At 35.8% G+C, this 18688-nt stretch overlaps 2 protein-coding genes across 2 annotated transcripts in view; one reads left to right on the top strand and one right to left on the bottom strand.

Annotated features, from left to right (window-relative positions):
* The window catches only part of LOC110996130 (S-adenosylmethionine decarboxylase proenzyme), a 33723-nt gene that overhangs the window by 6662 nt on the left and 8373 nt on the right, over window positions 1–18688 (bottom strand). The window contains exon 3 of the mRNA XM_022263664.2: window positions 1059–1260. Coding sequence (XP_022119356.1) covers window positions 1059–1260 — 202 coding nt within the window. The remainder of the gene's footprint in view (window positions 1–1058; window positions 1261–18688) is intronic.
* LOC111001778 lies at window positions 11959–13582 on the top strand. The gene has a single exon (XM_045632795.1). It carries the CDS (start codon window positions 12526–12528, stop codon window positions 13564–13566), a length of 1041 nt encoding a protein of 346 aa, XP_045488751.1. The 5' UTR covers window positions 11959–12525; the 3' UTR covers window positions 13567–13582.

Below are 18688 nucleotides of genomic sequence, written 5' to 3'. Positions count from 1 at the left end.
TATAAAATGACAAAAATATATAAATTTTTATAAGGGTAGCATAGCAAAATGTTCCATATGTTGGTATGGAACTCCTAAAACATACGCTAACTAATAAAATCATAATTACAAGTAATTAGTAATGTTTTTTTAATATTTTTCCTTAAGGAAAATACTCTCTCTATGTATTTAGTATTATATATTTCAACATTATTTCTAAGTCCAAAACATCCCCAAATATTTAATAAAACACAAACGTCTATATGCCTTAATTGAGGATAACTTTATTTAATAGCAGCGCTATACAATTCAATTTTGTAACCAATTTGTTGCAACCACTGTTAAATCATAAATGAAACCTTAGAAGCAAAACAATGACGTCACTTCCGCCTGCACTGCTACCAATCCCAATCGTAATAATAAATAAAAGTGGAATAAGTAAAAAAGGCGCTCCAATGATCGGTCTTGTTTAGTCTTACTAATAGGGAAATGGCATTTTTCTCTTGGCGTTGCGTCAAGATGTGGCATGACTTTGCATCTGCATCTTGGAGTGTTCAGAGGAGTTGTTCTGATTTATAACTGATTAGTAACAGTGTCCATGGGCAGCTGCATCACTTAACATCATTAAGCCACCTGACCATTTGTTCCCTGCTCTATAAAAAACGACAAGTAGTTTATCAACCTTCGTTTTTAAGTACGATGAACATTAACTGAACATCACATGTTAAAATGAGGACAATCAGATACTTATGAAACTATGTCATAGATAGGATTTGCACATGTGAAAATATGTAACATGAAAACTTAAGATGGCGCATAGCTTGCCAGACCCATGCAACTTCCAACTACAATACAATTTAAGAAAAAAATTTCCATCTTACTGAAGAGGATGTGAGGATTTAATGATTATCAACTCTATGTCGTCAGCCTCTTTCCCTTTTTTCAGTGTTTTCAATGATAGACAGAGTGGCGATATAAAGTATCTTATTTTCGCTTAGGTTTTGAGTGTTAACATTTTTGACATTTTTGTCGTCTCGTTTCTGAGCTGAAATAAATAAATATTTTGGAATCTCTCTTACCTCAGAATCAAAATTGTCGTGCGGCTTCAACTGGGCCTCAGGCCTAGCGAACTCGCGTCTAGAGTAGAACACATTCTGCACTCTAGTATGGCCCGCAGTTTCATACGCCAGTGCCAGCACTGCTCGTACGCACCGAAGCGGTGTCGTCCTTCCACACGTCTTTAAGATCCAGCGGCGACGCGATACAAACATGCTGCTTTCGCTGTAACAATATTTAATTATTACTTAAAAGCTCTTAGATACAGATTTGTGTAAATTTTGCATGCACATGCCATAGACTGCAATAAGTCCATTTTCAACCAACTAATCACCTTCTACCACTATCGTTTACAAATGAGTGCTTAGCTACTTTGGCCTTGCCAGGAGAGATTAATGTTAGGAAGGAGTGATGGCAGAAGAGGTCGGGCTCGATCGCCTACCCGCTGGTCTGATCAAATTAAGACAATTACCCTCAACATCCCGAATGCCCAGAGACAAGCTGAGGATAGAGCGGTGTAGAGGCAGTCGACGTATTGATAAGGGTTTTTCAAGACTAGCACGACAATAATGAAGAACGTTTTTCAACACTTGCAATTTAATATATACGTGTTTTTTCATATGTAATTAAATAACTTCACTCGTTTATAATACAAATATTCACACACTACTTTATTTCAACCGCATTCACGTTGTGCAATATCACACAAAGCACGTATTATTTGTACATGATTAAATCATTGTATTCATTCCAATTATAGTTTGTTTAACTTTTGATAGATCTATTTATATTAAAAGGACACGATTTTGACACACAAAACTGAAAGCAAGGTATGGAGAAAATACTGGGAGGATGGCGCCGAGTTGTAGCCATTTATTATACCAGATAAAAATCCCGTCTTAAACCCTAGCTGTGCCAATCGTAAAGCGAACAATTCATCTCTCTTCCCCCAACCCTACGAATTTCCTTAGGTTGTAAGTTAATCGACTTAATTACTTTAAATATGTCTAGATATTTAAAGCAATTTAGAACCAATTCGACTTAGGGTCCTCAAAGAGCGTACCAATTCTTAAACTACTTAACGTCAAGTGAGCCTCCTGCCCGTTTGCCCCCTGTTCTATAAAAAAAACCATTCAACTCTCTCTCCCTCAGCAAAAAACAAATTAGTAAAGATTGAATTTGAAATTCCTAACCAAAGAGGAGATATTGAGGTCAAAGTGGCCAGTACGACAATACGCCGATTTCGTATGAAGGGGAACTAATATGTATAAAGTCAAGGCCTGGAATTATCTGCCATAAAACAAACATCATTATACGATAAAATTGTTTACCGTCTTCGCGACGTTTTGTCGATGTTTGATTTAACATTGTTATGATAAGAACGTGTTACTGGGTTAAACATCGTTACAATGGAATAGTCACCTATATCGACATGAAAAATGGTACTCATAATTATATTGCTATTCAAAATCAAAATTCATTTATTCAATTTAGATGCGTCTTAGGGCATGCTTACTAATGTCAAAAACGTTTACAAAATTCACGAAAGAGCAAAACTACGCCATCCTTTCGCAAAACTACCACGGGCCTTGTTCTGAGAAGAACGGGAAAGAAACTCAGCAAGTTTTACCCTCCCTCTACATAACAATAATTCAAAGGAAAATGTCATAAATATAATAAAATAATAATAAAGAAACATTTACCAAATGTTTTAACAACTGAATTGTCTCAGAGAAACACAATCATATACATGTATAAAAAGGCTATTTTATAGGATTTAAACAATCCTATAAAATAGCCTTTTAATTATTTTAAAAACTGGTGTAAGTTAAAACCTTAAGATAGGATATTGGTACGGATGAACTGTCATTTTCATACTGCTTGTATCGACAGATGACTATTACAATCCGTCAATTGGTTAGGTTAGTTTGCACACTTTTATCAATATTAAGATGTCTATATCAGATGTTCAAAAATGGATTGAGATAGGTTATTGGGTTTGGGCGTAAGGCATGGTGCTACTGTACGGTGTGTAATATGTAAAAAAACAACTGCGTAAGTGCGTAGCAGGCGACAGACGCGCAGGCTCCAATCGATCGTGTAACCTACAGCTACATTACTAACTCCACACACAATAAATACTGATTCAAGTACCACAGCCCATAGCTATCGATAGAAATCGAATCGCTACGATAACCACAGAGTTGATAATAGTCTATAATAGTTATATTTATATTCCAGGTGACATAATGACAACACAACAGCAACATTAAAATTATAATGTATGCCATTTACTACACATTAAGGGCCTGTTTCACAATGTATGGATAAAGTGCTAAATAGCTATCCGACACATAAATTATTCGAAAGATAAAAGTTCCAAATAAGATACTTCGCATTTCATGACGTATAGCGCTACCTGACAGTCGTGAAACGCAAAAATACTATTTATCCCACCAATAAGTAATAAATAGCTTATTTGGAACTTATCCGGACATTGTGAAACAGTAGTAATAATTTATGTACATATGCAAGATATTTTGGAAAGTCAAATTATTTTTTTTTCCGTGGAAAATGCGTTACGTATACCCCTCCCGCGGCTAGGTTGTGGTAAAGGGTTATGTGGGAAGCCTACTGTGCATACCCACTAAAACCCCACGGCGCCACCAACAATACCCCGAGGTAGGACACGCTAACAGCTTAGCCTTCTCCGCATCGAACCACGCGATCAGCCGTTAAAACTCACGGTCCTCAGCCACGAATGATGTCGATTGGACCTTGGCCCAACAAGAGCCATTCACATCGGCCAATTCGCCCTGTTTTATAAAGCTGGGGGAAGCCGGGTACAATGCATACAGGGATGCGTTAACATCCTTTCTTTTAAACAAAGTCAAAAATAACAGATCCTTATACAATATTTTCATATTGGCGCAAAACCCCAGGTTACGGATTCATGATGATGCTTAATACACCGTATCATTAAATAATACTTAAATAGGGTACTTCGGTGTAATAAAAATTCTGACAACGACATGAAATCAATCATATATATGTAATCTCAGTGTATCGTAAAGCGATCGTCACGGTTTATACTAACAATAGCTACAAAATTTTATCACAAAATATACATTCTCAGGCCAAGATCAAGTGTATGTGGTCTCTAGCTCAATGAGTCACGCGGTCTTTATTCGATCCCCGTCGAACACATCATTTAAATCAAATTTCTTTGCATAGGTGAAAATATTTGAATTTAGGCGGCCTTATCACTAAAAGTCAATCTCTACCGGGATACGTAATTGGAAAAAGGGACAGTCCCGTTCAAAACGGGACGTTATATACCGTATATTTCTCAAAAACCCTAAGTCAGTCACGTTGGAACCCATAATGAGGAAGGTGAGAAATTGGCAACGCTCGTTTGTTATTTATATTTGCTCTAGTGACTAATGTTGCTTTATGAATAAGACTTGTATATAATAATACCAATACAGAAACATTTTCCGGTGAGGCTATTTACCTGTAATCAAAATGTATTTGGGAAATAAATACAAAAATTTTATATAAACCTATTCATAAAGATAAGATTTTTGTAACTGTTTCATGATCATTTTTCAATCTAATAGACATGTAGGTCAGCCGCCTGTGTCTGACACTTGCCGTCGGGTCCTAAGGTAAGCCGGTTTACTCACGATGTTTTCCTTCACCGTTCGAGTCCATTCCTTCACAGCCGGAGATCGAACCTACGGCCTCAGAGATGAGAGTGGCACGCTGTAGCCACTGGGCCATCACTGCTATTTCATAATCAACGATTTACAGATGTCTTTTAATTTTTATATTCTATTAGGTAAAATAGTTTTAAGCATGTTTAAAAATTTATAGATAAAATATCATGCTATTCAAAAGAGCATACCTATTCTTAAAAGCCTGGCAACGCATTTGCGAACCTTCTAGCAGTGTGTCTCCATGGGCGGTGGCATATCACTTAGAAGGACTCAGATCAGTCCAGTCGTCTGCTATTTATGAGTTTGTCTACATTTTGCGATTTATTTTTCTTATATACAATAATATTCTAGAAACATGTTTATACATATGACGTAAACTTGAATGTATTGACAGTAACAGGTAGCTTTTACTAAAAAATACGAATATCATAATATCGCGAACGACACAATACACATATAAACAATTTCTTCAACGGATGTAGACGTGAATTCATTATAGTACTAGCTGACCCGGCGAACTTTGTTCCGCCTTAATGGCAATAAATAAGCAGTTTGGGTTTTTTTATTGGAAAAAATACAAAAAAATTAAATACCTACATTAATCATTCATTATTATTTCTGTATTTTAGTACATAGGTTGCTCTTCACGTAAGTACCTTGTCATACACGATATTTTTTGTTTTATTATCAGGCGCAAAAACAAACAACGCTGATGGTCTTCCGACCCGTGAACATGCCACGTATAATTGACCATGGGAAAAACATGAATGTTCTAGATTTAAACCACAAACTTTTAAGGATTGGCCTTGTGATTTGTTGATGGTCATGGCAAATGCAAGACGTATCGGAAATTGAAGTCTTTTAAATTCAAACGGCATATCGGTTGGGATCATCGGGATCCTCGGAATAAGAACTTCCTCACCTTTGAATTTTCCTATCATTATCGTAGCGTAAATTACATTGTTCTTCAATTTTCTAACCACCAAACGCATACCATTATGTAGTTCAGGTCATCTACATCTTTATTCTTTTTCTTCTTTTTTATCAGTAAGCAATGTAACTCTCATGTTTGTTGTCAGCTGCAGTTTCGTCACATAGCGCCATAGATTTGACGATTTGAGGCAAGCGTTTATTTCGTCGACAGCCGTAGATCTTGGAATTACTGGCAGTATTTGGCGGAAATCGCCAGACAGTAAAATCATTGCTCCTCCAAAACATCTCGATTCATTGCGTAAATCTTTTAATGTTCGGTTAAGTGCTTCCAATGCACGTTTATGCGCCATTGTGCATTCGTCCCAGATGATGATTTTCGATGCCGCTAAAACTTTGGCCATTGCTGAGTGTTTTGCAATATTACACGTTGGTTCTCCAATAGTTTGAAGATTTAACGGTAATTTTAATTCTGAATGAGCCGTACGGCATCCTTCTAACAATGTGGCTGCTATTTCAGAAGAAGCAACTGCAACCGCTATGTTGGATCTCGCCCGAACAGTTGCTAAAACTAATGACATGAGGAATGTCTTGCCAGTTCCACCAAGGGCATCTAGGAAATATAAACCACCATTTTCATCATCGTTTGCCTTCATTAAAGTATCATAAACTTCCTTTACTCGATTAAATGCGTCATTCGACAACAACAACAAATAGAAACATTCATCATTCTTTGGATGAACTGTATACATACGACCATACCGAGTTTTATAGTTCTCTTCACTGTTTATACGAATGGGCAATAGCACTATCATTATAATTAAATTGTAAATTGTAAAAATAATTAAACGTATTTATTTAATAGAAATATTTTGAATATTGATTTCTTACAAATATCAAATTGTCATATATACGTCATTACATAGCTGTCATTATACGTCAATTACATAGCTATCATTTGCGTTTTATTATTCCAAGTCTGATTCTTATTTGTTATACCACTTTTTATAGTGACTGACGTTTCATGTCAAGTCCCACGGGAACGCTGTCGAACGGGATAAAAAGTATCCTATGTCCGTCTCCTGGCTCTAAGCTACCTCCATACCAATTTTCACTCAAATCTGTTCTTTCGTTCTTGAGTTATAAGTGGTGTAACTAACACGACTTTCTTTTATATATTTATAGTATTTACATAGACCGCTGAACAATCGTGGTCAAGGAGACAGTTGCTGTGTATTAAATTTACAAGTCTTCGATAAAGATCTAACGCATAAAAACCAATGGCGCTTACAACCTTTTTTATTTGTGCTAAGTTCTGTAATAATTATGTGTATTGGGTATAATAATCTTAAAATCCTGCACATTCTTTCTATACTGTACGAGCGAGTGTATATAACAGAGATAATATTTCCGGGTTTAACACGCGTCTAACACTGCTCTATCTAACACAAATAATTCTTCAATTCGAACATCAATCTCTTAAGATATCAATACGCCTGAACGGTTTTTCGCTGTTAAACATTAGATCTTGTAGTATTTTAACAGACAGGGATATTTGGTTGAATCGGCCTTGAAGTTCTTAAACTAGCCAAGCATCTAGAATGCTTTGACCTCAGCCCAAACCAATTCCAAGGCAAAACTCACACAGAATATTCAACTCCTGTAAGGTAAATTTTTTTGGGAAACATAAAATTTTAATAAAATATTATTTCCATTTAAACAAATTACTTCCAACAGTTTTCCGCAATTTCATGATATTAGTCAGGCTTTAAATAAAATTTCATAATAAAAAAACTGAAAATCCTTGGTGGATAGCCCATCAATCCCAGGTTTTTATATAGCATCATCAACGAGCAAAAGACCACAGGTCCAAACAGGAGCCATGATGCATAAGACTTTATATGGAACTACACAGAAGAGTTACTAGTACTTTCGTATAGGAACTTTTTTGTCGTTCGTTTATTTGCAATATAAAATTCATAAAATGTTGATTGACAATTGAACATTGATAATCGTTAAAATTGCAATTTCTTTGTATTTGCAAAATTTCAAAAGCATATAATTAATTAATAATTAGTTTATGTAAAATAGATAACAAAAAACTTGACACGTCATGATAAATGAGCGTACTAAATGAACATAAGATAACACAAGAGGTAGGAATAATCGTCAACATAGCAATCTCTTTGTATTTGCAAAATTTCAAAAGCATATAATTGAAAAACTAATTATTTATTTAAATTTACCAGTAATTACAGTTTTGTTTAAAACAGATAACAACCTTACCGCGTCATGTTAAATTATCGTACTAAATGAAAATAAGATATTACAAGAAGACATCAAACTTCATAAAGTAAACGGTGATATAGGTGCGAAAAGAAATCGTCGGAGAAGTAAGGTCGCTCTGTAAAGGCCAGGAAACCTCTCAGCTCCTGGCTTCAATAAAACGCACAACAAAACGAAATTAAGTTCACAAATAGAGTCAAATAACCAATCCGATCAACGTTCTCCCAAATCTATTCCGCGTTATAACGATATTGCATAAGGAATGTTACATAAGAAATAATTCTTTGAAGCACTTACAATGCTTGTATGTAGACTATTGAATATACTAAATCATATATATCGACTTTGCTTTATTGCCTTATTTACAAAATTAAAAGTAGTGCTTTTAAACAATCAGCATCATTTTGATCTGTAACGAATTTGTTAGAATGTGAATTGATAAGTCTGGTAAAGATGTGAAAACGGAAACGATATTTTCCTTGAAGAAAATTTATTATATCGTTAATATTATAGAATTATTACAATTCTCAGAATTGATACACAGACAGAATAGATTGACGTTTAGTGCTTCAAGTGGAAGGCGATGAAATTTGTAAAAGCAAAGTGCCTTTTAAAGGGAGAAATTGAGACTATGAGTTTTGTCAACTATTACCATTAATTTTTTTATGCAATTAATATGACATCTGCATGCCTAGTTTTATATGACTGATTGAGCGGATTTATACCTAATCGATCTCTATATTTTCTTGCAAATTAATTATTATTATAAAATACGTAAATTTTCGCTAGAAATATGTAATCTTCTCATAGCCATATAAGCCCATGAATATTATTATCTATTTTAGAAAGATGTTATCTAGCTCACCTTGGCAATGCCAGTTGTCATGCGAATCTTTCGTCAGGGCTAAATTTCCTAACAGCTGCTTATGTTCGATGCAACATCTGTATCGGTCATGGATACATTTATTATTACGAGCAGTGTTGTCCTAGTGGTTTCAACGTGCGAATCGGCGAGGTTCGATACCCGGCTGTGCACCAATAGACTTACCATGCGCCCATTTACCTTCGCTCGAACGGTGATAACATCATGAGGCATGCTTTTGAACCAAAAAGTCAACGCATCTGTCAATCACAGGACGCTGATCGCCTATTATATTGACAAATGATTATCAAGAAATAGATTCAGAAGTCTTTTTTATACAGAACTGTGGGCAAACGGGCATCTGATGTTAAATGATACCCATGCTCACAAATTGATGGCATTTTTTATTTTTTTTACTCTCTTTGAAAGGGAGTAAAAAAAACTTGGTTCTGAAATACTTCAATGGGCAGTTGGTTCAACATAGTCCGTATCATCTCGACGTACACCGTTGTGTTTTTTCAAGGTGATACGAGAATTTCCTATTCAGCCTCCTCAGATAAATCTCATCTGCAGGATATATCCGAACAACTATTATCACTATCCGTAGTAAATGCGTTAGAAGATGCAGAGTCGCACATTTTGTGGGGATATAACCCAACAACGCATGCGCGAAACCTTGACCTTACACCGCACTTAGACACGCTAGCACTCGAGACGAAAATTTCACATTGCCGTTTTAGTTTGAGTGAGTCTATTTTTACTTGTGATATTTATAAGGGCTCTCGCGATATGTTTCGCAATCATATGAACAAACACGTGACTCTTAAACAAAACATATTCTTTTGTAACGTTTTTATAATTCTATTTGGACGTAGATTTATTCTTAAGCACTTAAATCCTACTTATAATTTAACATTTTATATATAATTTATTTATTTCTTTAAAAAAAGAGTGTCGGAGATTTTTTTTCCATTCTTCTTATCCGTTCTACGCCTTTTTGAGAACTGGCAATAAAAATAAAATTAGGAGCATTTAACATGTTTTTCTTTATTGAGGTTCATAAGTGTACATTGTGTTACTTAAATGAAAAGATTTTGACTTTCTCTTTATCATTGGGATACTTCCTTCTGAATGTTGTGCACACTAATTGTTATTTATTGATGCATATGCATTGTATATAGGTGTATTTTGTGTTTGTATGTGTTCAGTATGGTTTTTTTTTAATATATCTATTCATAGGTTTTGTAAGGATGATTCGTGTACTATCTATATTTTGGTTATATTAAAAAATTGCGCTTGCGTTTATCCTCAAAATCTTTTTATCGGCTCTTTATGGGCTAGATGTGGTGTGGTACCACAATTTCGATGTGCTTAAAGTGGCTAAAGACAGCCTACCTGATACCTCCTTTCGGAAGCTCAGAAGTTTCCTGGGCACTTCGCAAGCTTCAAGTAACGGCCGCAGTTCCGAGGATTCCAATTCCGCAAAGCTCCTAGGCTCATGTCCGTACAAAAAATCCACAATTTAAAGATTTCCATTTCAATTCCCCAACGATTTTAAATCTGGGATAGTGTCAATGAACCTTTATCATTGATCGATAGACGCGAGCACGTCCCAATTACATAACGTACTACGCAGCTGAACATCGTCCAGGAAAAAATAAGACAAAACATCAGCCAATACAAGACGTAGGCCAAAAATAGAACCGTGTTTGTTACCATGGTTACGATGCTTGGTGAAATGGTAACCATGGCAACAATGACAGTACGTTTGAAGTGGCTATGGTTCAAATTATTGGGCATATTAAAATGATGAAACACAATTTTAGCGCAGTCATTAAAATAAATATATATATTCGATTGCTGTTATAAGGCTTACACTAAGTTTATTATATTTAACGTCAGTGCACGCCATAACTCCGACAGAGTTAAGGCCTCCTGCAAATTCCCTTTGGCAGGCAATATCGAATAAATACAGTCACGTTTCATGCAGTTCACAGCAAGTAGGTCAACCCATAGTCTGGCCAGATCTTTTTGAACAACTTTTTTGCTGCCGAGCACCACTGCCATGTGGAACCAGCTCAAGTACTTCCGAACCAATTTGACTATGGTGCTCCAAAATAAGAGGGTACCAAGTCTAAGAAAGCCGACAACGCACTCGAACCCCTTGGCATTGTTCATTAATATCACTTAATATCAGTTGAGAACGTTTGTTTTATAAAAAAAATCCCCTAATTATCTCTCTGATCTGTTGTCTGGCCAACAAGGCAGACTGACGTCATAGAATATGCCCAAACTCGAATAGAATATGGCCACATGCTTATAAGTCTGTATCACACAAATTTCAATTACTATCTGTATTCATGACAGAAATTGAATTTTAAATTGGAAAAATAATTAACTTGTCATATGAAAACCAAAGTAATTAATTGTCAAATTGAAATTATTCCACCAATATTGTTATCGTTTTGGAAAAATATAATTCTCTGATTAAACTATTTTCTTTTTAGTTTATTTATTACCACACCTTTTTCTGAAAGAGTAGGCGATGACGGATCTCCACTTGCTCCTCTCATTTTAACCCCATATTAAAATCTATCAAACTTTTAGTATATAGTAATTAAGCATGGGTTCGTATCTTACACACGCCATAAAAAATTAATCATACGGCAAAAAATCATATGACGTGATTGCTGCTGCCGAGACAATTACATGAACAAGCGGTGGTAGCACCAGTGACCTATTTACATACTCTGCCCACATCACATTCTGGCTGTGTTCTTGGATTAAGCTTGTATCACGCTGTTTCATGAAGGAAACAGACAGCATTTTTATATATCTCCATACTTAGCTATAAGAACTCTGATCCTCTACCAAAAACATGCCAGTTTCCTCACGATGTTCCTCATAGAGTTAAAGCTACATACACTGCATTCATCGTAATTTTGTTAAACGCATGACGCGCAAGCATACGTATAACGATTACGTTTATTACGTCTTAATGATTGCAATAAATGAATACATTAATATAAGCTTTATACTAAAAACTTTCCAAAACCACACTTTTCAGTATCGATACAATTTTATACACTAACAATCTTCAGCAACATCTTAACCTATCGCAGAGTTGATTCGCAACCGTTCACGCGTGAGCGCGTATGTAATTCGTGCGACATAATATAAACTAACCTAAGTTTGTAAAACAAGTAAACAGTGAGTGACTTGTGATACGGTGAATGTGCGATGTTTTTCTAGTTATTTTTAAAACCTTAGTTTAAAGTTTGTGCTGTGCCTAAGTGATTTCAATTTAACTAACTAACATTTTTGAAATGACCTTAAAGGTATTTTGAGATCATAATATCGAGAAAGGATAACATTCAAACTTTACGACAGTTAGTTAAATGCATAACAAATAATAATACATAATAAATGCAATTGCCAAAACTTGTGGGACTTGATGTAAAGTGTAAACGTGACTTGCGATAAATCTTGCATTAGTCACTATATAGTGTTATAGTATCTCAAGAAATTGTACTATATATTCACCTGTAAAGTCAACGCCGTAGTGGCGCAGCGTTCAAGTCGTGGTACTCAAATCAATACGACGTGAGATCAAAACTGTTCGTCGACCATTGTAACATTATTATATTTTATTTTTTTTGGTATTATTTAATTTTTTTTTTTAAATAATACAAGATGGATTGTGGCAAATGCTTAAAACATGTCTCTGATGCTGAAATGATTAAATGCACATCTTGCCTCACTGTGTTGCATTTCTTCTGCGCTGATCTATCGGAATCTGATTTTAAAAGAATTCTTCCGATGAATAGGAAAAAGTGGAAGTGCTCGGCCTGCAAGAGCAAGAAGATTACTCCTACTTCATCAGTGTCACCAAAAACAAGTTTAGCATCCTCATTAAACGTCGATACTGATATGCTGACTAAATATATGGATGGTAAACTCGCAGATCTGAGGCAGCAATGGCGGGACGACCTCAACGCCGCTATTTTCGAGGTGACGCGGAAACTCAGGGATGACATAGTATCTCTTGAAAATCGTATGAGTACCTGGGAGGGCCAACTTTTGCAAGTGGAAGAACAGGTGACCAACACGACCAACACGTTAGAGAAAATTAAGTCCGAATGCGCTTCACAGGCTAATAATATGTTGCAAGAGTTCAAAAGGGATAATGAATCCCTGCGAGCTGAGAACATGACGCTGACTGCGAAACTTGCCCAATTTGACCAACTTTCCCGCGCAGCAAATATAGAAATTCAATGTGTCCCGGAACACAGAGGTGAAAACCTAACCAAAATTATCCAGCAAGTTGGGAATGTCATCGAGTGCCCTGTCAATGAACAAGATATCCACTACTGCTCCAGAGTCGCTAAACTAGACAGCAAATCGAATCGTCCTCGCTCCATTCTAGCTAAGTTTAGTAGCCCGCGTCTACGCGACGAGTTTATCGCGGCTTCCATAAAGTTCAACAAAGCGAATAAGGACAATAAACTAAACTCTAGTCACTTGGGCATTGGTGGCATTGCGAAGTCTGCTGTCTATGTGGTGGAGCACTTAACGCCTGAAAATAAGGTATTACATGCCGCTGCTAGGCAGAAAGCAAAGGAACTAAAGTACAGCTACGTATGGGTGCGCAACGGCCGTGTTTTCATGCGAAAAAACGCAGAATCAAACTTCCTCCATGTTAAAAGCGTAGACATATTAAGTCGCTTATCATAAGTACGCTAAGCTTGTTTTATAAATATATGTTGAACAGTGGGCACCCCACACAATGTAAACAAAATCGATTGTAACTACCAAAAACCGAATATAACAAGTGTATTTAATCTAAGTATATATTACCAAAATGCTAGAGGTTTAAGAACTAAAACGCATTCTTTCTACACCCAATTACTTTGTAACACTTATGATATTATAATTTTAACTGAATCATGGTTAAAAGACTCGATATATAGCTCAGAGCTGTTTGATGGACGGTATGTGGTTTACAGGCGGGATCGGTCTGAGACCTTAAACTCCCACAAAAAAGATGGAGGTGGCACCATTATTGCGATCTCAAAGAAACTTAAATCCAAAAGAATGATTAGTTGGGAATCTGATTTAGAAGAAATCTGGGTTCGAGTGGAACTGCCGGCGCCACGTTGCCTTCATCAAATTGATTTCTGTGTAGTTTACTTTCCTCCGCCCGTCAACTATTCTATGTTAAAAAAATTCACCACAAATTGCAATAAAATTTTCGAACACTCTGTACATCATTGTATTGTTGGTGACTTCAATTTAAGAGATATACGCTGGAGCAATTCTAGTGGTGAATTTTATGTCCCTCCTTCATGTCAACCATTTGTCGATTTCATAGACACTAATAATCTAAAGCAACATAATTCTATCCTTAATAATTGTAACAGAATTCTAGACCTTGTACTTACAAATCTGCCATCGTGTGAGGTGAGCAATTCGTGTGGTGTTTTAAGCGTTATAGATAAACTACATCCTCCCTTGGATATTGAAATTTCCCTGTCCAGAAATCCTGAATTACCTTTTAACATAGTCACGACTAAGCGTAATTTCCGTAAAGCTAACTATGACAATATCTTTATTGAGCTAACAAAATGTGATTGGGAGAAACTTTTCGCTGGGATTGACGACATAAACTTGATTGTAAATGTTTTTTATTTGAAGATACGAGATATAATCAATAATTACGTTCCTTTAAGCAAACCTAGTAATAACCGCTATCCCCCATGGTTTGATCGGAATTTAATTCGAACTTTAAAAGAGAAGAATAAAATAAGACTACGTTATAAAAAATATAAAAACGCAAGGGACGGGCTAGAATTGACTTTACTTAGTAAAAGATGCAAGAAAATGGCCAGTGATTACTATAAGCGGTATATCTCCGATATAGAAAATAAAATAGACGCAAACCCTAAATATTTTTGGTCATATGTAAAAAGCAAACGCTGCGGCAATAGTTCTTACCCCTTGGCTATGTCAGATGGATACACTTCTGCCTCTGACGGTTACCGAGTCTGCGAACTATTTTCCACTCATTTTAAAACTGTATATACTCCTAGTAATAACATTAATTTTAGGCATAACAAGGAACAGAAATCCTTTTTTTCTAAACTTGATAATAGTGCTCTTTACTTGTGTCCGCCGGCTTTGAATTATGAAAATCTTCTTAAGAAACTAACACACTTGGACGAGTATAAGGGCGCTGGCCCAGACGATATTCCGCCCATTTTTATACGCAAATGTGCTAAGTATTTGGTGGAACCTCTACTTACAATTTATAATAAATCTCTTAACTTAGGAGTTTTTCCGGACAAATGGAAAATGGCTAAAGTGGTACCTATCTATAAGTCGGGGGAAAAAGAGCTAGTTGCTAATTATAGACCCATTTCTATTCTTTCCTCCTTTGCTAAAATACTTGAGTCTCTAGTATGTCCCTATCTTTATAAACACTTTGAACAGTTAATTGCTTTATCACAACATGGGTTTATGCAACGTAGATCAACCACAACTAACCTAGTTGAGTATACTGAATTCCTAAGTGATGCTTTGGATCGTGGTCTCCAAGTTGATACGATTTATACAGACCTCAGCAAGGCTTTCGATCGAGTTCCTCACTCTATACTTTTAAATAAGTTGTCTAGCTATGGCGTATCACCGCGTTTTCTTAAATGGATTGAATCTTATTTAAGTAATCGCGAATTTTTCGTTGTCGTTAACGGCTTTAGCTCCACAATACATAAAATATCCTCCGGTGTACCACAGGGCTCTCATTTAGGGCCAATACTATTTAATATATTTGTAAATGATTTAACAACTTGTTTTAAGCATTCTAAGGAGTACATGTACGCAGATGATCTCAAGTTTTGCCGTGTTATCAGTAGCTCCGATGATTGCTCGATGCTCCAATCTGATCTGAATGAAGTGACCTCATGGTGTGTCTCTAATGGTATGGAGCTAAATGTCCAAAAGTGTCACTTTATTCGTTTTGCAAGAAAAAGGGATATTTTAATCCACAACTATCATATAGGTAGCGTAGTACTTCGAGAGGAAAGAGTGATTCGTGACTTGGGGGTAATTTATGACAATAAGCTAACGTTCTCAGAACACCAAGACTTTATAGTTAAGAAAGCTTCTAGAATGCTTGGTTTTGTCATAAGAAATACTAAAGGATTTCGTAGCATCAAATCAAAAATACTATTATACAATAGCCTCGTGCGGAGCATTCTAGAATATGGTTCAGTTGTATGGAGGCCGCATTATGCGACGCACATGCTACGACTCGAGAGATTACAAAAGAGGTTACTGTGGCATCTGCTTTTCTCCAGTGGCATCTCGAAAAAAAAGTTGCCAACGTACGAAACCAGGCTGGCACACTTTAATATGATGTCATTGGAGAATCGCAGAAAAATTATTGATATATCATTTGCAGCAAAGATATTCAATAATAAGATTGATTGTCCGAACCTTCTTTCTAAATTTAAGATTCATGTACCCTCTCGATCCCCTAGGCATCCCGTTATTTCATTTGTCCCTCCTTTCCGTAGGACGCGTTTTGGTCAAAGCTCTCCGGTGTCCAGATTAAGCATTCTGATAAACAAGTTAGGTCTGGATATCCAGAGTTGCTCCCCTCACACTTTAAAATCGATTTTGGTTTAGTTTTTTGTAATTGTTTCTTTTTTGTAATGTTTGTTTTGTTTAAAAATTGTTACGATTGATTTTTGTATGTGCTCTAAATGAATGTCATGTTTGCCTCTAATTGCTCATCACATTCAAAATTGTATTTTGTGTTTGTTTTTACCAATGTATCAGTGTGCCGAGCGTTGGCAATCTTTATCAATAAAAAAAAAAAAAAAAAAAAACCTATCCAAACCGAAACTATTCTTTTGCAACTGTAGTTTAATTAGACGTTTTTTATGCTATGTAGAATTTATGTAATAGAAGGCAATTGCGTTGCCGGCCTTTCAAGAATTGGGCCGCTCATTCCTTGAAGGACTCTTAAGTCGACTTGGTTCAGAAATACGAACTATTAGATACGCAATAATAATAGTGTATCTAAAATAATATTTCAAATGGAACCGACTATCTCCGATTCCCGGTGTCGATTCCTAGTATGAGGTCTAGTGCACTCAATGTTATATAGTTTTTCCTTCTAGTTTTTTTAATTTAAAACATTAGATGTGTATAGATAAAAACAAAGGGCACTTATATGAATAATTAATATAATCTATGGCACGTGCCAATGCATCACGCGTGTTGACCATGGAGAATGATATGCTCGTGTAGAGTTTGTTGTCTTTGAAATGGTACATTGTCCTCATTATCTACGTATTAAGATATAAAAACTTCTAAAAATTTACAGTAAAAGACAATTAGTTTGCTTTGTAAAATTAAATAGAAGTAATATATTGCTAATGAGTTGTAAAATTATTTAATTACTGATATCTAATATGAGTTCTTCTGATATTAACTCATACATATATTGTGTAAGCATAGTCAACAATAAATAAATAAATAAATAAACTGTCTCCAGACCAGGCGCTTCCGCCTTGACTGGATGGATTTTTCTTTCCATGTACGCAACTTTTCCGTATATGTATAAGAATATCGCTATACAACTAATGTCAGAAGACTACGCAATGAAACAGATGCAAAATTTCGACGCATGCCCCATTGGGAAGCTCCCAATATTTTGTAGTCTTAGTAACATATATGTATATATTTCTTAAGGATATGTATGTAACATAATCTAATCTTACAGATTCTTTAAACCAGTGTTTTCAACCTTTTTGTGTCATGCCACCACTTCTAAAATTGGCTTATGTTATACATAATATTTAATTTTAAAAAATGGATTATTGACTTAAGAAACTCAATTAGTAGCTCTAGGAACAAATCACTAGGAAATTGATATCGAAACAGTAACTATTTTTCAAAACAATGAAAAACCGAAATTCATAATCCAAATAATTTTAATACATTTTCGAATGGTATAACAATCAAATTTGAGTATATGAGGGCAAGATCCTCATCTTTGACTGAAAAACCATCTGAGCAACATAAATTATAGAAATTAGCAGACACCGGTAAGACGAGATTAAGATTAAGATAAATAGTAACAGAGAAAACAACAACAAAAGCCCCAACCCGGCTGGTCCCCGTGGGGAATTAGACCGAAACCCTCCAAAAATAAATAAAAAACAACATTATAAAGAAAACAGTAAACAAACTCTACCCAGGTTAGGGAACAACATGGGGTAGAGTGGCCTTAGAAAGGCCAGAATGGAGTAGATTGGAGGAAGCCTTTGCCACCTGGCAAGCGGACAAGCAGAAATGGAAGAAAGAATCAATCTACGAAAAATAAAAATAAAGAATATGCCGAAATGTCCGATAAAAAAGGCTATTATTATTATTATTATAACAATCAAATGCCCCAAGACCCTGTGGGGCATGGGCCCCACATTAGGAAGCAGTTCAAAACATTATGTAACTATAAATTATTTTAATTCTTCCGATATCGATTAAAATGTATAACGCAGTAATACATCGGAATCAAGCGCCTTTTAGCAGAGTTGACGGTTTTTATGAGTTCATCACGAAAAATTGTCCGTTGCCATATTTCGAGACGCTTTCACTATCTCTTGGCGCGTCGCCCATTCTGTAACCGCGTCAAACGCGTAGTACATAACCAGTATTAGATATTAGTAAACATTGAAATGACCTTGGAGAAGACGCGGTGTCTAACTGCGTATATACAACAGTTTACGTCAGGGAAACTCTGGAAGGAGCCATGGCTTATCACTCCTGCCACTCACGTTCTATGCGAGAT

The sequence above is a fragment of the Pieris rapae genome, chromosome 21 (genome assembly GCF_905147795.1).
Source record: "Pieris rapae chromosome 21, ilPieRapa1.1, whole genome shotgun sequence".
NCBI classification, from domain to species: domain Eukaryota; kingdom Metazoa; phylum Arthropoda; class Insecta; order Lepidoptera; family Pieridae; genus Pieris; species Pieris rapae.
Note: the sequence above shows the minus strand (reverse complement) of the source record. Positions and strands in the feature narration are given on the sequence as shown.